This window comes from Anopheles stephensi, chromosome 3 (genome assembly GCF_013141755.1).
Source record: "Anopheles stephensi strain Indian chromosome 3, UCI_ANSTEP_V1.0, whole genome shotgun sequence".
Lineage (NCBI taxonomy): Eukaryota > Metazoa > Arthropoda > Insecta > Diptera > Culicidae > Anopheles > Anopheles stephensi.
Window position 1 is genome coordinate 50,511,591 of NC_050203.1, and position 17,689 is coordinate 50,529,279.

General features: G+C 46.5%; 2 protein-coding genes across 2 annotated transcripts; one reads left to right on the top strand and one right to left on the bottom strand.

Moving 5' to 3' along the window:
* The first annotated feature begins 324 nt into the window (after positions 1-324).
* On the top strand, positions 325-8,348 carry LOC118514507 (microtubule-associated protein futsch-like). The gene is made up of 4 exons (XM_036061443.1): positions 325-4,454; positions 4,537-4,763; positions 4,827-5,132; positions 5,196-8,348. Exons 1-4 carry the CDS (start codon positions 780-782, stop codon positions 8,050-8,052), a joined length of 7,065 nt encoding a protein of 2,354 aa, XP_035917336.1. The 5' UTR covers positions 325-779; the 3' UTR covers positions 8,053-8,348.
* A 3,406-nt stretch (positions 8,349-11,754) lies between these two features.
* On the bottom strand, positions 11,755-16,828 carry LOC118514589 (putative SERF-like protein). The gene is made up of 3 exons (XM_036061591.1): positions 16,552-16,828; positions 15,634-15,736; positions 11,755-13,242 (listed from the first exon to the last, which is right to left on the bottom strand). The coding sequence occupies exons 1-3, from the start codon at positions 16,556-16,558 to the stop codon at positions 13,173-13,175; spliced, it is 180 nt and encodes a 59-aa protein (XP_035917484.1). The 5' UTR covers positions 16,559-16,828; the 3' UTR covers positions 11,755-13,172.
* Between the last annotated feature and the right edge of the window lie 861 nt (positions 16,829-17,689).

The window sequence follows — 17,689 nt, forward strand, 5'->3', positions numbered from 1 at the left end:
CCGTTTAAATGTTTCCATCGCTTCTTCAAGGGTTGCTTTTATAACGTCTTACAACATAACGTTCCGTAACGCTTCAAATTTGACAAGTGATCTTTAGCCACAGTGGGTGTTTCCACAATACACAGAGGTCTGATAGATCTTTTGTATGAATTTTCACGAATAAACATTAATCTCCTTTATAATTACAACCTCACATTTTGAAACATAACAAAATTATTGAATAATCAACTTCCACATTTTTCTATGAAATCCGTTGCTTGAATTTATCAAATGTCATTTAATTTCTCGAACGATCAAATAACGCAGTCCGCGCCCAGTGTGCATACTTTCAACCGTTGCCTTGGATTCGAAGCGGACAAACAAACAATAACAACAAAAAGAGACGCGAAATTTTCGGTATCGCGGTGAACTGGTATCAAAGAACGTGCAGGTGTTTTATTTGTGAAAAGAATTAGTTTCAATTGTGATAAATGATAAGCCGGACATGTGAAATAAGGAGTTCGAAACAATACGCGTGCATCGGAATGTAATCGTGGTGCGCCGTACACGAAGCGACACATTCCAGGTACCGCCACGACGCCATCTCGGCCAACGACCTCAACCAGTAAAACCGGAAAATTAGTTTATGTTTTTCTGTGTACATGAAAGTAATATGTACAGCTTGATCGAATGTGGTTTTATCCAAACTTTTGAGTTGATGTAGTAAATCGCACTACCTCAAGGTAACTCTCGTCCAACATAAACGTACCGGTCGCATACAAAACCCAAAAAAAACAGCCATGGATGATTTCGATACCGCAACGTACTCCATCGAATCGGAACCAGACCGAAAGCAAATATCGCTCGACGATGTTATCCTGCCAACAGTACGACGCAGTGCAATACAGATCGTTTCGCTGTCGCCACGCCGGCAAGCAAAGCGCACAGGACCTCTGACGACTGCCGGTGCCGACAATAGCACCATGCAAGTAACGAAGCTGGTACTGAAGACGCCGCCCGGTAGCCCGAAACGCCAACCGAAACCACCCGGCGTTATAATCAAATCGATACAAACACTTGCCGGACCGGGTCTAACTGGATCGAGCAGTGTGCTAACAGAAAAGCGAAACCTGCCAGCCACGGCGGCATCCGATGAAACGGTGGCCTCGTATCGAATAACACCCATCCTTTCTCCGCAGAACAAAGATACCAGAAAAGAATTCGAAGTACGGCGAACGGAGCGAGAGCGTGCAACAAATGACTTTCAAGATTTTCTCCGTGAGAGCTTTAAGGAAAACAAAACTCCTCCTTCTACACCACCACCTCCTCCATCTTCCGCGATTGAAGTCACGCGTATCGTCGAGAAAGGATCGTCCGAAGCAGACAGTACGTCTGCAAGCTTAATTCCGCACAAAAGTGCTGGCAGGTCTGGTAGTCAGCGAGTGGAACGATTGCACCCAGCTAGAGAAGAACAGAAAGCAGACGGTGAAACTCAGTGTGCTGCGCAGGCAGCTCAATTCGTTCCGGCGACGCAGCAACCGGTAGCAGCACGGCGTTCGTTGCTAATGGAAACGCCGAAACAAGCAGATATTGTACAACCGGCCATCGAACTGATTACAGCTGAAAGTATTAACCAACCTCCAGGCGAGCTAAGCGTTACCAGTATTAAAATGCCACCTCCACCTCAAATCGCAAATCAAGAATCTCACGTGACTGTCGAAACAGCGAAAAGTGCGCAGCCAGCAGCTCAAGTGCGCCCCAAGCCACCATATAAACCCACCTCCAGCACTATAACCAAGAGTGCTGCCGTAGTGGAGGATGCGAAGAAGAAAGAGAAATCTTACGATCCGGCAAAAGCTCGCGAATTTATGAGAGAGCAGCAGGCGAAGCGCCGGATGGAGAAGAAGGAAAATCCTGTCGGGGTGAGCGGTAGTTCCAAAGGCGGCACCGCAGAAAAGGATCTCATTAAGCAACGGCTGGAAACGCTTCGCCAAAGTTCCCAGAAGCTGGTGTCGAAAAACTTGCAGAAGGCTCGCAAACGTTCGGTGTCCTGTGCGCCGAAGGAAGTGGCAAATTTGAACAAGCGGCCCCCAACCGGCAAGGACAAAGATCCGGCTTCGGTGCCATGCAATGATCGTAGGTCATCCATTCGACCAACGATGGGACTACGCAAATTTGCCTCAACACCGTCGCTTCGATTGATAAAGAAGGACAAAGATCCACAAGATTTTAAGCCAGCTGTGGTACTTAAACCTAAAGACCCGTCACCCGACATTCCACCGAAACCACTGTCAGCCGGTAGTCGGGGAAGCGATCTACGGTTGGGTAAAGAAAGTTCTTCCGGTCGATCCACCAATCCATCCACAGCTAGCACGATAAGTAAATCGAGCATTAAAATTGGCATATTGCGCAAACCAGACCATTTGACTTTGGAAGATATTGTACCACAGAGTCCACTGAAGGTTTCGCAAGCGATTTCGTTGCCTACCAAACCGAAAGTGAACGCACAGCTCATAGAGATCAATGCCGAAGACGACAGCTCGGAGCCGAAAACGGCCGCCGAGAAGGAATTGAAGCTACAAGTGCCTGCTGTGATGCTTGTTCCGGCAAATGCTTGTGCGCTGCCTGTAAAACAACTAAAGCAACCAGAGGGTAGCGTTACGTCCAACAAGGTCGAGGAAATACCAGCTCGGGAGGTGCCTCAATCGCAGCCGGTAAAGAGCATTCCTTCATGGTTGAAGCAATCTCTGAGGCAGCCAGATCCCTATCCTTTCATATTGGCAGTGCGCAAAAAGCTTGAAGCCGTTCAGAGCGTCCGGGACGAGCGGGACAAACCCACCGCCTGTAAAGAGCTGGAGCAAAAGCAAGTGGAACAGAAAATGCCCAGCACACGATACAGTTCCTACATGAACGAAATCGAAAGTGTGCCCTTCATTAGAAAAGGGTTCGCCACTGCCGGCCAGCGTACTGAGGAAAGTGCTTTAAACAAACGACCGTTTGGCAATGTCCAAGAGGAAGCGTCATCAATTGTTACGAAGATATCGCCGTGCTCTTCGCCAAACACTACGTCCGACATTAGTTCGATCAAATCCGACTTAGCTCTACCACTGCCACCGCTGCTCAGTAGTACGAAAATTGAGATACCAGCTGGGCCACATGATTCGGCTGCCACTAGCGGGCCCATCAGTCCGCTGTCAGTGGAAAGAATTTCTCAAATGAAAATCGCTACACCGGGCAACACTACTGCCAGATCGCCACATCACGACAGAAAAGTCCTTGAGAAGACTAGAGCATCAAGTCCATCCCGTCCTCATGCTGCCGTTCACAATACATCCAACATTTCCCACCTGGATCGATCACAGAAAGAGCTGGAATATCAGCGGCTACTAGAGTCGTTTAATCGAAGCCTAACGCACGTGATCGAAGTCAATCAACAGCTCTACTCGGCATTGAAGAATGTACCGACTACGGCAGCGATGCCACTGTTTCCGCAGGACGTCCTGCGACTGCGTGACGAAATGACACAAACATCGCTTCCGATGCCACGCGCGTCAACGGCCACAGGGTCAGAAACAGTTGACTCAGATCAGCAAGGAGGGAAAGCTTCGGATGCGATCACAACCACAGCCTCCAACTACAGCGATGACTTTGAACATCAAAGTCAAACGGAAGCACCACCCCCACCTACAACACCTCACGAAACAGTAGCGTCCCCATCAACGACAGCGTCATCCTCGGCCACTTCATCATCCTCTTCCTCTGCCAACAGCAGCGCGAGAAGTGATACAGGCGAAAGTACCGCCAAAAGCTCTTCACAATCATCTTCTACTTCATCGTCCTTCGATCGTAACGAGCCGGTGGTCGCATCACCTCGCGAGCACGTCCCAAGCCGGCCAGAAACGAATGCCACCGACGACGAACGCAAGGCAACCAGCAACACCACAACGGCGCACTCGAGTGATTTCGATTCTCGATCGTTCAGCCTGTCGGACAGTCACAACAACACGACCAACAATCATCCACCGATGCCGGAAGAATATTTGCCCTCGTTTGAGGAGAGTTTGCGTAGAAAGCGGTATTCGTCGGACAGAGAGCAACGTACAGAAATGGAGGAAAATCACGAGGAACAGAAAAGGGCAAATAAGCAAATTTCACGGGAAAGTAGCATCGATGAAGAGATTCAGCCCAGCCAGGATGAGGAGAGGTCGTACAGCTTTAAACATTCGGAAAACGCCAACGATTCGAAGGTGAATTCTTTCCTCCCACTGGTGGCAAGTTCTTCGGAGGATAGCGTTACGAAGAGCAATCAGCGGACACAACAACCCAACAAGGATTCGCTTCTTTACGTAGAGAATCCCGACGCAACCATCAACAGCGAGCTGCTCACTGCCATGTTCAACAGAACTGACCTGGAAGTATCCATCCTATCTACCACCGTATCGGAAACGAACCTTAGCTATTCTTCTATCGGAATGGTAAGTGGCGGGGCAATATCTTTGCGTCCGCTGTGATGCATAATCGTGGAGTAAATTTAATCGAACCTTTTTATATTTATAGTACGATCAACTCATTCAAAACGAACGCAGCAAAGAGGAGCATCTCGTGTCGCGCGTGCAATCGAAGCAAAAGGCGCTGCTTAATCGGGCCAAGGGTCAACTCGCTTGGTTGGAGCTTCAGAAGCAACGCTACCGAGAGAAGGGCTTGACCGATCAAGTGACGGCTGTTAAAAAGAAGCAACGTGCAATACTGTTGCGGCTGCAAAAGGATCGAGCAGAGTTAAATAGGTCAGTGGAAGGATTTCATTTCGAGCAAACCTAATCTTGACTCACACAATTGCTTGTTTTCAGGGCTTTAAAATCGTCCACGGAATCCTCGCGCACCATGACGGCTAACGATCCAGTGCTGACGTCGAAAATGGTGGACAGTAAGCTTAACTCGTACTGCTCCTCGCCGGTAGCGAACAATTCCGGCTCGCTTACATTGCGCAAATCATCCAGCAGCCTGCGCATTGCGCGTCATCAACATTCCCGTACGCCGGAAGGTGCCGAGCGTGGAATACCGGGTACGACGACCACTACTACGACCACCACCAGCAACTCCATACAGATAGCTATTCGGGGCCGAGAGCTGGAGCCGAACGACCGTTTGGAAGAGTAAGTTCATTGAACGCGTTCCAGCAGTTTTATAGTCTACCAATGAATGAATTTATTTTGCAGCATTTTAACGCGCAGAGAAGAAGAATTGCGCAAACGCAAAGAGCACGTACAACATTTGCTCGAGTGGCATCGGAAGCTAGAGCGCGAGGAGGAAGAACTAATGGCGGTGGAGGATCGATTGTTGGCTTACAATAGTCGCAAACTGGAAACAGCAAACGCGCCACGACGTCATGAGATAACGATAGAGCAACGAGTGCAAAGAATTGAGAAGAGTTTGAAAACGTTGCAAAGCATTCCCTCCACTGTCGCTCGCAGAGATCAAGAGCAGGCGCAGGGACGCGATTCCGATATCGGCGATAAAGAACCACCGGAGTCAGCCGAGGAAATCGTGTTGACCGGAGGAAGTAAGCTTAACAAGTTCTGGTACCGGCTGACCGGTATCGAGGAGCAGCGGTACGAACCGGAACGCAATTATCCAATAACGCGCCATCACATGGAAGCGCTGTTTGAAGATGCGAAGAGGTGTGTGCTAGAACGGTTCCAACGCAACGAGGGTCAGCTGAAGGAAGCGTTGTTAGATCAGTCCATTAAGATCGTGCGTCGCAAGGGCGCTAGCGATACGGATGCCAATACGACGGGAAGTGTGGAAGATCAGGAGAAGTCATTGCAAAGCACGGCCGTATGCGAAGAAACGGTTCGCACTGTAGAGGAGCAAAAGGAATCGCAACACGATGACGCGACGGTTGCGGGGAATGAAACGACGTACACGGAACGGACGGGCGATGATTTGGTGGTGGTGGTCCGTCAAGAGGAACCCGATGCGATGGATGGTGGTGAGCTGCCTCCGATGGTGGAGGACGCAAAATGTTTGCTCTCTTCGACTGTTAACGGATGGTCACCGGGTAGCAGACGAAGCATTGAATCGGTAGAGTTCCACACGCTAGAAGAAACGTCCACGCCGTATCAATCTGCCCTACGAAACGACGAGCAGGAAGTCACGGTAGAAGAGGAACCAGTTAAAAGCGAGAGCTACTCCACAACGTTCGAGCAACAGTCCGTTGGTGGCGTAGAGGCAGGAGATGAAAGTCAGCTGTTGATCGAGGACATGTCACTGCCACCGATGCTACTCAACAATACATCGCTCAAGCTCGAAAGCGACGAAGATTCCACCTCAAGCAGTAGCTGTGAAAGCAGTGCCACTGTGGAACTGTCAGCACCGCTGGCGACCGCAGAGGAGCAAGTGCAGGAGGAATTGCCCAACGGGGAAGGAGACGATTTGGGTACGATTAGCAGCGATACCAGCATTTCTATTGCACAGTCCTTGGAAGAGGCAAGCGAAGGTAGTTCGCACGGGTCGACTCCCACTACGGTTACCCCTACAATTGTAGCAGAAAGCATCGAAAGCAAAGATGTTGCTGCTACGGATGAACAACATCCTCCAGCAGACGAAGCAGAAGACGGTGGCGTTGAATCAGTCTCACCCAAGCAAAACTCCTCGAATGTACCTTCGGAGGTAGCATCTGATAATTCTTACGAAGAAGATATATTTCACACGAAATCCTCCAGTGTTTCTGGCTCGGCACAGGCCACAACATCCGAGCTGGCAAAGCGGCTTGCAACACTTCACGACGAGCTGGAGGAGTTGAGTGAAACTTTCGAAAGAACTCCGCTGATGAAGTCGCCCGTAACAGCAGCAGCATCGGTTGCATCCAAGTCTGACCACTTTGAGGATCAAAACAGTTCGGAAGAAACAATCACATTTGACTACGAGGACGATCGAGCGGAAAGTCCTTCTCCTTCGGGTGATCCTTCAAAAGACGACGATGATAAAGCGTCCATCGATGCGACGGTGAGCCAAAATGCTGCCAAAATCGAAGTGAAGCTACGATCAAAGGTGTTGAGCAGCAGCGGTGATACGGTGGCGATCGTTGCTGGTTCCGGTTCCGTGTACGGTCGTGACTATCCGGCTCCCTTGCAGCAACTGTACCACCATCATCAAACGGAACCTCCAGTGTCGTCCAGCTCATCACCAAACATCGGCGTCCGAATGCCAGATATTATCAACGAAGCAGAGGTCCTGCGGCGTCAACAGCTACAGATCGAGCAGGAGATCAAGGAGCTCGAACAGCAGGTCGGCTTTTTCCGGGAAATCCCCAACAAACCGCCACCACCGTACATCCCTCCTGCGAACGGCAGCCCGCTGGCGCTACTCTTCCCATCCGAACCGCGAATCGACGAGCTGATCGATGGACGCGTCGAGGAGCTGCATCGCGATCGTATCGCGCCGGAAAATCTACGCTCCGACCATGTGACGAACGTGTACGAAAAGCTCATTCTCGACATGTGCAAGGAGCTGTACCGTGATCTACGGCCAGCCGAACCGACCGTTTCCTTTCGTACGATACCGCACGACAAACGGCCGCTCGTGTTTCACAATCCGCCGGATGCGTTGCGTTGCATGAAGGACTATCTTCGCGGGAAAATACGACGCGTGTTGAACGACGCTCAGCTAGCCCTTCAGCAGCAGCAGCATCAACATCAACAGCATCAACTGCTCCTACATCATCAGCTGCAGCAGCAACAACAGCAACAAACCCATCCGTCCCACCCACAGCTGCACCATCACCATCTGCTGCACCACGGCCACTGCACAGCCACGATGCCCTTCCTGTACGGCAACGGTTGTGCGAGCAAGCGCAAACCGGACCAGGTGGACGAGATCCTGAAGCAGGAAACGCACGATGACGATGCGCGCTGGACCAACTTTGATCGGGAAGAGATCGAGGTGAAGGATCGCATTACGGACGAGCTGCTGAAGTCGCTGCTCGCCGAAGCGTTGCAGGATATGGTTGAAGCGTGCGAACGGAAGGAGGGCAAGGAAGCAGGTTTGGTCCAGCGACAGGAAAGTGCCATGTAGACGATTAGCGTGCACCGCATGTGATAGCAACTGATTTGGAGAGAGTGCACTGGTGAGTGTATTAGAGGGCTCTTCTGCTTTACTTACACACGCTAGCGTGAAGCAAGTGTTTGCAATTTTATGGACTGATTTTAAAGCGTTACGTGCAACAGTCGCGTAGTATAATCAACAGCATCATTGTGACTGTCTATAGTTTGCTCAAATTCTACATTACCTGTTTTTTATCTCTCTCTCTCTGCATTTTGTTAGTGCCTAATTGTATGTTTAATAAAAATGCGTCCTCAAGCACAATATTATGTTGTTGTCGTTGAGGTCTAGTGGGGCTAAAAATCATACATTATCGTCGTGTCCGTACACTGTAGCCTCTCTGATCGGTAATAGAAGGGAAAAACTGTCGAAAAACACCATCTTCGGATACAATGTCCCTTACCAGCGGCTGAAGCAAAGGGCACAGACTTTCTTGTGGGCTGCCTTGGCTCGGGCTTGGCTCCAATGCCTTGGCTTCGCGGATGAAATCGACATAAACCGGCCAACATCTACGGCGATTTGTGTTTGTACATCACGAGGCGAAATTCAAAATGATGGTGGCTCCACCAGCGGCCCTGCTAACAAACACTGATTTACGCAGGGGTGATGTACAGATACAGGGTGTTCGAAATAAATTTGACAGTTTCTGAGGGAATAGGAAAGGAATTTTTATAAAATTTATGTTAAATATTAGAAAAAAATTTCTACAAAGTTTAGCTTACCATGTTTGCCGCATTTTTTATTCGAAGTACCCTCCCTCCGCGGCGATGGCCGCCTGCACCCGCTTCCGGAACCGCGCGCAAGCCCGGACAACCATGTCTCTGGGGATGGCCGCAAACACGGCCTTTATTCTGGCCACCAGCTCCGCTTTGGTATTGCAGGACGCCCTGTTGGTGTCCCGCTCAGCTGTGCCCCGCACAAAGTAATCCATAGGAATAAGGTCAGGGGAGCTGGGTGGCCAAACGTCGGTGCTGGTGTATCGGTCGAAATTGGCAGTGAGCGATTGGCGTGTTTTTACGGCCGTATGACATGGTGCAGAATCCTGCTGCCAAACGTACGGCCGCCCATTGGCCACCGTCTCAATCCACGGCTTCACTACGGTGGCCAGCAGGTCAATGTACCCGTCAGCATTCAGCCACAGGCCCTGGGGGAAGATGTGAGGCGGCATCACGTCTCCCTCCGACGAGACGCACCCGATCACCATCACCGTCTGAGGAAACTTCGTCTGCGGCACACGGGGCACATCAGCAGCACAGTAAGCGAGTCCTTTGCTTCATTCCGTTCCCTTGTATTGTCTTCCTTATCCTAATGTGTTTCGTCCCGTGCATAGCGTTTTAGTTATATGTTTATTTTTTTTATTTTATTGTATCTGACGCTACTGGAAAGCCCTCGAGGCAACCAGTTTAAAATAAATAACAAAAATAATATTTTTTTTTTTTATTCATAAAGAACGGCCTGGCCGTATTGCTAACAAAAATAATAATAATAATAATAATAATAATAATAATAAAACTGACGAAGCTTTCTTAGCTGCGATCGAAGGTCGAATCGAAGAAGGTGCTCAGAATGTTTTTCGGCCCCGTATGTGTGGAAGGACAATGGAGGAGACGCTGCAATGACGAACTCTACGAGCTGTATGATGATCTCACCATCGTGGCGAATTAGACTCGCCAGGCTCCGGTGGGCTGGTCACGTCATGAGAATGACACCGGACGACCCAGCCCGTAAAGTCCTTTTAGGCCGTCCACAAGGACAGAGGAGGCGTGGTAGGCCCAAATTGAGATGGAGTGATGGTTTGATGCGTCCGCCAGAACGGCCGGGATAACGGATTGGCAGACGACGGTGCTAAACCGTGAGGGGTATCGGGGATTAAAGCAGCAGGCCTGCAGACCAGAAAGCAGTTGTAGCGCCTGATAAGTAAGTGAGTAAGTAAGTATATCACGAACTTGTTAGGGAAGTGGATTTGACAGGGATCCTTAAAGTTATTCATCCTAATCTTATATCTAACCCTAATCTTACCAAAGGTCCATGTCTGATCAGGTCATGACAATGACAGTACACACAGTAAAATCGCTGACAAAAATAAAGGGAAACATTGGATGAAAAAAAAACATACAAAGCAAAACAAAAAGGATATATAAGAAAGGACACAAAAAGAAGACAAAGCAAGCTCAACAAGGTCGGCAGAGTTGTTAAATTTCCTAATTGCTGCAAGAAGTGGGTCGTCAGTACCATAGGGCCTGGACGGAGGGCCGGGACGAAGGGAACGGGCCGGGACTTAGAAACGACGGGACTCTAGAGTGGGAAGCTCAAGAAATTGGTAGCGAATTGAGTAGGGTGTTAAGGGTGAACTTGTTCGGCCAAAGAGTCGCCTAAAACATTCGTGCTGATAAGGTGGTAAAGGATGGGTGGGTCCCACACCACACTGGGATATTCAAGTATTGGGCGCCTATGGTGGGTTTCTAGGCACAGTAGATCGTCCCAAACAAAAAAGTTTTGACGACCGAGTTAACCATGTTTAGGATATTATCATGGCTCAGCAACTTTGAGCTGATAGATCAACCAAGATCGCGAACAACTGAAACACATTTAATGGGGCAACCATTAATGGCATAATTACAATAATGCTGAGAGCAGATGACCTTCAGGCGGAGGAACGGAACAAACAGGAGGAATAGTAGAGGACTCATCACACTGCCCTGTGGGACACCAGATAGGCAAAGGAAACTGTAAGATTTGCTACTGCCATTCATACTCTTGAAGTGCGATTGGACAGGTAGGACGACAACCGATCAGTAGAACCAATGGAAAACCCAGTTTGTTTAGCGTAGGCCAGTAGAAGATCATGACGCACTCGATCAAAAGCGGCCTGAAAGTCGGTATAGGAGGGATCGACCTGACGTATGTGACGAGGTTACATACGAACAAATGTTAGAAGTTTCGTGGTCGTAGAACGGCCAGACATAAACCCTTGTTGAGCAGGACTAATCCAGGATTTGCACTAAGATAGTAGCGCTGGAAAGATCACTGATTCAGATTCACAGAAAGACGATATGCCATGATGGCGTGAGGCATACGCTTAGAAGTTTATGGATAATAAGTGTAAAGTTCTTGATAGGGTTCGATTGGGAAGCAGAGTATGAGTTGACAGGGATGACCTCGAAGTAGTGTCAGGGCTTGGCTCGTAGCTGTGGATCATTTAAGGGGCAATCATTTACAGGATTAGTCCCGTACTAGAGGCTCCACAATGTCTTCTTCTTCCTTGGCACCACAACCTCGAGAGGTCTCGGCCGACCATTTCTGGCTTTCTGGGACTTAATTTTACCCCTAGTAAAGTAGTCAGCCTAACGTACGGCGAGGCGGTCTAGAAGGGATTTGAACCCCAGCCCTGCCCGTATGAAGACCGGCGCCGTTGTCGCCTCGGCCATCGGACCGCCCCAATGTCTTGCAATCTATACTCCACTGGAGCATTTCTTGTCAGCTGCCCGTAGCGGTGTGAAGAAGGCACGATGAACTCGATGACTGGATCAATTGGATTCTGCCCGAAACCGACTGTTGCCTTGGGTATAGGAATGCAGCTCCGGCAAGCGGCCAAAGAGTAAAGAGACATTGATGTACAAAAGGAGTGGACGTCATCAAACAGACAGTAAACCTAGCACCTTTCTACGCCAACAATTCAATTCATTGATCATGGTGGTTTATTTGCGTTTACGTCTATTTGTTTTACGGTCCTCTATACAACAGCTACTTCCTGGTGACGGAGGGGGTAATATGTTCAATCAAACGCCTACTGGCCATCGTACGCCATTGTTACTAGCTCCTGCTCCTTTCTATATCTCGATTGCTCACATGGAGTAGTAGATTTCGTTCCAATTAAAATTAATCATAAAAAAGTAGCTCAGCACACAAAAGCAACATAAAAAATTGAACCTATCCACCTAAACATTACGCCACTGCTTCTACACCATCGTGTTATTTTATGTGTCTCTAGCTCTAGTCTCGAAGCGAAACGTTTCAACGGCACATGGTAAACGTACAACAATTCAAATCGCTTTTCTCATATTCCTCTGGACTGATTGTAGAATATTTGAACATATTTGTTTTAGAAAATGGCATCTATAAGATACAAAACCGCGGCACAAAAACAAAGGGGTGGAAATTATTCACTTATTCATAGTTCAGTGTTTAAGTGGAAAATTAACTTTTTACACGGTTCATACGAAAGCACAAAATCATGGACGCGTTCCTACCTAACGTAAGATTCACCGAGATAGAGCGCTCAAATGTCTGTCCCCATCGCGTGTGTTTGAATAACCCTAACATTTCTCTTATCGTTGTCTGGGGCATGTCGAAAACAACAGCACGTTTTGCACCCCTTTTTGTTACGCTAACCTCAACTGTGCGCGCTCCGGCTACGCGGCTACGTGGCTGCCAACCTATAAGGCAGTAAACGCCTTCTCCTCTCTTGCTACTTAAACCGTTTAACTTTAACAATACTTGAAACGCGTTGTGTGTATGTGCAGCGCTAGAGTATTCCTGCCGTTTACAGTTTGCTTACTGCTTTTTTATGCTTGTTTTGAGCTCGCTGAGTTTGCTGCTATTGCTTTTCTGTCGGGAGGTTAGTGGACTGTGTTGCCATGCCGTAGCATATTCATTGCCTTTGCACGGTAGTTTCAACGTAACCTACGTTTTAATACTAGGAAGGGGAAATCATACAAAAAAAAGGCTTGTGCATCACGCTGCACACACTGCGAAGAAGAGGTTCAGTCAAACCACGGATGTAACATATCGATTGCTCGTACAAAGTCGTACCATGATGAAGTGTTTTGCCACAACTACCTACAGCATACGTGTTGGCTGTTGCAGTAAAAAGCAAGGGGAATCGAGGCAGCAACAAAATCAGGAACAAATCCGAGCATATCCCACTACGTTTAGCAAAGGAAAATTATTTGAAGAATGTTTACCCAACTCGACGAGATACGGGCACGCAGTCATAGTGTTCGGTTGGTACGATGGGTTTGGCCTTCGTTTCGTGATAACATACGAAATGGGGATGCTTTTGGCGCTGCTTCGATCGTGTGCGGAGACGGATATTAACTCTTGATCGGTTGCTGCGCCACCTGCTCCTTCTTCATCTGCTTTTGTCGCATGATGTCAGCATCGCTGGAAGAAGAAGAAAAAAAAAACACATACAAATTTAGTTTATGAACCTTTACCAAATGGAAAATTAGTTCAACAGATTTGTAGCAAATTTTAAAGCTAAGGAGTAGTAGAAGGCTCACAAGTTGTACGGGACGCAACTGTAGGCAAGCTGCGTAAAAGTTCACAGTGAAATGTGGGCATGAGTATTTAGGTCATAAAAATATTTAAATTAACCGGTAATTAAGTAAAAAGATACATTAAAAGTTTTTATAAGTTGTCACGAAAGTTTGTTAAGGTATTCATTAGAAATTTTATCAGTTTTTATTAACTTTTTCAATGGTTTTAATAAGTTCAATTATAATTTTTATCATTACATCATGTAATGATCAAAAATGTGTATCATTTTTTATAGTAAAAAAATGAATAAATTTTATATTTAAGTATATTTTTACTAAATAGTTTATTAACTTGTGGGCTAAAAGGTACATAAACTAGATAAAAAAATAATTTTTAATAATAATTTTGTAATTTTTATAATTTTATCTAAAAATTTGAAGAAAAGTACCTAATAATTAGAACTACATTTTACCACGCCAAATGAAAATGCTTCACATACTTTACGTACACAACTAACTGTGAGTTTAAATTAAGTCCTTTTTGTCCTATCTCGTCATCTTTTCATTCCACTGTGCACTTCCTCGAAAGCTTGCGTGCGAGTGTGTTCCATGCAACTTGTGGACCGTATGAAGCATTACAGATAAGTAACTAGAAACTTAAACAAAAAAAAAATAATTTATGACAAATAACTGATATCCTCAGCCATGGTTGTCGCAAAATGAAATGTTCACATGTTTCCAGATCTTTCAATTCTTTGCTAGATTTGGGATCCTTGGAACATCTACTTGGGGTCAAAATTCAACACCGATAACAACAATGACTGATATGCAGTCAAGCGGCAGTCTGAGGAAATATCTCCACTCAAAATACCTGTCGTAGCGGATTAAGCTGGAACTTTCAAAACTGAGAAAACCCTCTTAGCCGGGTTCGAGAGGAAGATTCTCGGAATGATGTTTGGCTTCGTATGTGAGGAAGGGTTCAAATCCTATCCAGACCGCCTCTCCGTACACAGGGCTGACAACTTTGCTACGGGTAAAATCATATCACAGAAAGCTAGAAATGGCAAGTCGAGACTTTTCGAGGTTGTAGTGCCAAGGAAGAAGAAGTTGTGTGGAAGGATAATGAAGGTGCAGAGCTCTACGAGCCGTGCGGTAATCACACCATCGTGTGGCGCAATAAAATCGTCAGGACTGGACATGTCATGAGAATACTCCGGACAACCCAGTCTATAAAATCCGTTTATCCGCTGGCCGACAGGAAAATTCCTGCGAGAAAATCGCGTCACATTTTGTAATAATGCTATTCCTAGGTAAAACCAAACCGAACACCAATAACAAACCGCAAACTGCGTCCGCCAAAACGACCGGGATAATGGTATGGCAAACAACGGCGGTAGACCATGAGCAGCATTTAGGATTGTTGCAGCATATTTCTTAGACCATGAAGACAAGCTAAAGTTGCCCTCTTGATCCACGATCTGCAATCTGCATCTGTCATTAAGATTACACTTTCACCCAATTTCGTCGAATGCGTGCTATAAAAAAGCTGTTGACTATTTTCTTATGTTGGTGTGCAAAAATACCACACATACTTTATCCCAATAAGGGACAAGCCATCTCGTTAGCCAGTCTTTACTGTTCTGTACCTATATAATGGATTAGGTCAACTGATCAGCTGTGATTTACTGCTTAATAACTCAAGAGTGTGGCTCGATGGTGAACGTTACCTTAACGCCCTGCATAAACTCTTTCCATCTTCAGCTCCTGATTCCTTCCTCACTAGTCTTCGGGCAAAGCTCTATATTGATCGTAAGAGGATTAGTTTTGAGGCGATCCGGTGACAGAGTCGATAGTACGGCCATATATCGAAATATATTTGGATCCCCGTGCTATATTCCGGCATTTGTCCAGATGGCAAAAGATAGTGTAAAAGTCGAATGGACATTAGACATAAGACGAAGAAAGTGCCTCATGATCTAGAGCTTCCTATGCACAGGAGTAGCGCTGATAGAACGAAAAAAGTTTCTAACTTAATCCCACGACTTTATTGGCCGTTGCTACTCAGTTAAACTAAGTTAAACTTTCCAATTAATTTGTCTCGCGTTGAAAAGCAATTCTCAACAACCCGAATGAAAAATGATGTCCATAACGATATGGGGGGAGGCGATACACTTCATTTAAAAAAAAACGAACATGAGTTGATATCAACAGCAGTGGAACAACTTTCGATAAGAAACTACATCCACTATGGGGTGGCAAGAAAAAAGAACAAACACGGATGTTACCATCCACCTACCGCTGCTTCCTCTGCTCGTGAGTAAGTCCGTCGTCCCGTTGCTTCGGTTGGCCGGCATTCTTTTTCTGGTTCTTTGCACGGGCCAGTTCACGCTGATTGCCACCTGGAACAAAATGAAGATCTTAGCACGTTGTTCATATGCACAATGTGATTGATTAATGTATAAAACAGAGCGCTAGATGTGCTTTCATTGGCTGGAAGAGATTTGTCGCAGTCGCTGGACTATCGGTTAAAGTAAAAACATAAACAAAGTCGCTTTCCCTCTCTTTCTCTCGCTCGCGTGGCTTGCTTTGATCACTTCAGCAGCATGCTACAAACCATGCCGCCGCTTTCCGTGTATTCAACACACCTAATTTACATACGAAAATCAAACACGTCCAAGGCACCCAGGGAACTGGGTGTGGAGACAGTTTTCTCCTCGTCGTGCTATAAAGCGTTATTTAACAGCATCTTCTCTTTTATTCCGAAGACTTTCGGTGGCGAAATGTCCATCTCCAAACGAAGGTTTTCGAATGTACCAGAAGCACCGAACACAATGCCATTCAACGGAGGGTGGGTTCATGGCGAGTCAATGCTACCAAAGAAAAGCGATTCGCTCCACAAGCAGAGGGAAATGCAATCAAAAATGTAATGTTTTCTGAACCGTTTAACACTGATTTGTGTTTCGGAAGCACCAAAGCTGGGAAATGCATCATCTTTCATTGGTTTTAATCGACCAGACAGAGGCGAACATTACGTCGCACATTGACGATGCCCCCTGCCGCTTCCCGACCCTTTGTCGACATCTCAACCTTTGCTCTATCCACCACCGACGATGCAGCCAACCGCATACAGCCAGCCCTTTCTGTCCTGATAACACATTCTTCGCATGCACCGGTACGAAATTTTACAACATTTGCTGTGTCGCACTATACTTACGGGTCATTTTCTATTTTAAAATCGAGTAGAATACGCCAAAAACAACTCTCAACTGTAGGGAAAAGCGGTCCGCAAGATTTACCACCACGGTACGGGAATACGCGAGGCACTGATTCAATTTCGCGAAGGAAAACGGCACGCGTTCGATCTTAAATGCAAACCGTAACTATGATTTTTGGGCACGGAAGATTCGAGAAATTGTGTTTTATTTGATCTACCGTGGAGGCAATACAGTGGCTTTGGCTACACAGGACGATGGTGGGTTGATGCAGGAGGCTAGCTCACGGTTGCCTTTTCCGACCAATGAACTGTCACTTTGGTTTGACAGTTAGGAGCAGACGATAACCGCTACAGTAAAATCAAATTCCAACGTTATTTTTTTATTTTAAGAAGATGAGGCAATCAGTAAACTTTATAATCTTGAGGACGAGATGTTCAGTGTGCTTAGAATAAATATTTACCTTTTTATAACTAGCTCAATATAATGACCAGAAATTTTCTAATCAAATATGCGACTGCAATGTTTGACGATGTAGAATGTAAAAATACGAAACAAAATCATTTCATTCGATTAGATAATTTGAACTAATTTTGTCAAATTTGTATCAAAAAATAAATCTAAACTTCCACACTCCATCCTTTTTATTCAAAAGATTGTGGAAGATCGATCTTGTCAGCCTGGTGACCGTCAGGTTTGTCAAACACGAACTAAAAAAAAGGTAGATCTTGCATGATTTCCTAAAGTTTTCCTACATATAAGCTTGATTTGCTGGAGAAATGTTCAAATATCGGTTTCACGGTTCGTCATTCCGATGTACTGGCGATGTACTGTACTGGATTTTTCTGGTTGAGCCGTCCGGTGACATTCAAACGGTATGGTCGGTCGAATGGAGCCAGAGCGATTTTAATACATCGCACAATCGCAAGATTCGAATATTTGCCCAGGTCCTTGACTTCGAAGAGACATCCACCCTCTGCAAATCAGTGTTTGTAAGCAGGGCGATCATTGTTGGTAGATTCCCGGTCCGCCCATATAAGCCTGGTTTGAATTCCAATCGAGCTCTCCCAAAAGCTTACCAATCTTTCAGAAGCATACTTCACTCTCTGTACTCTTTCTTTCAGTTCTAAATTCTATCCC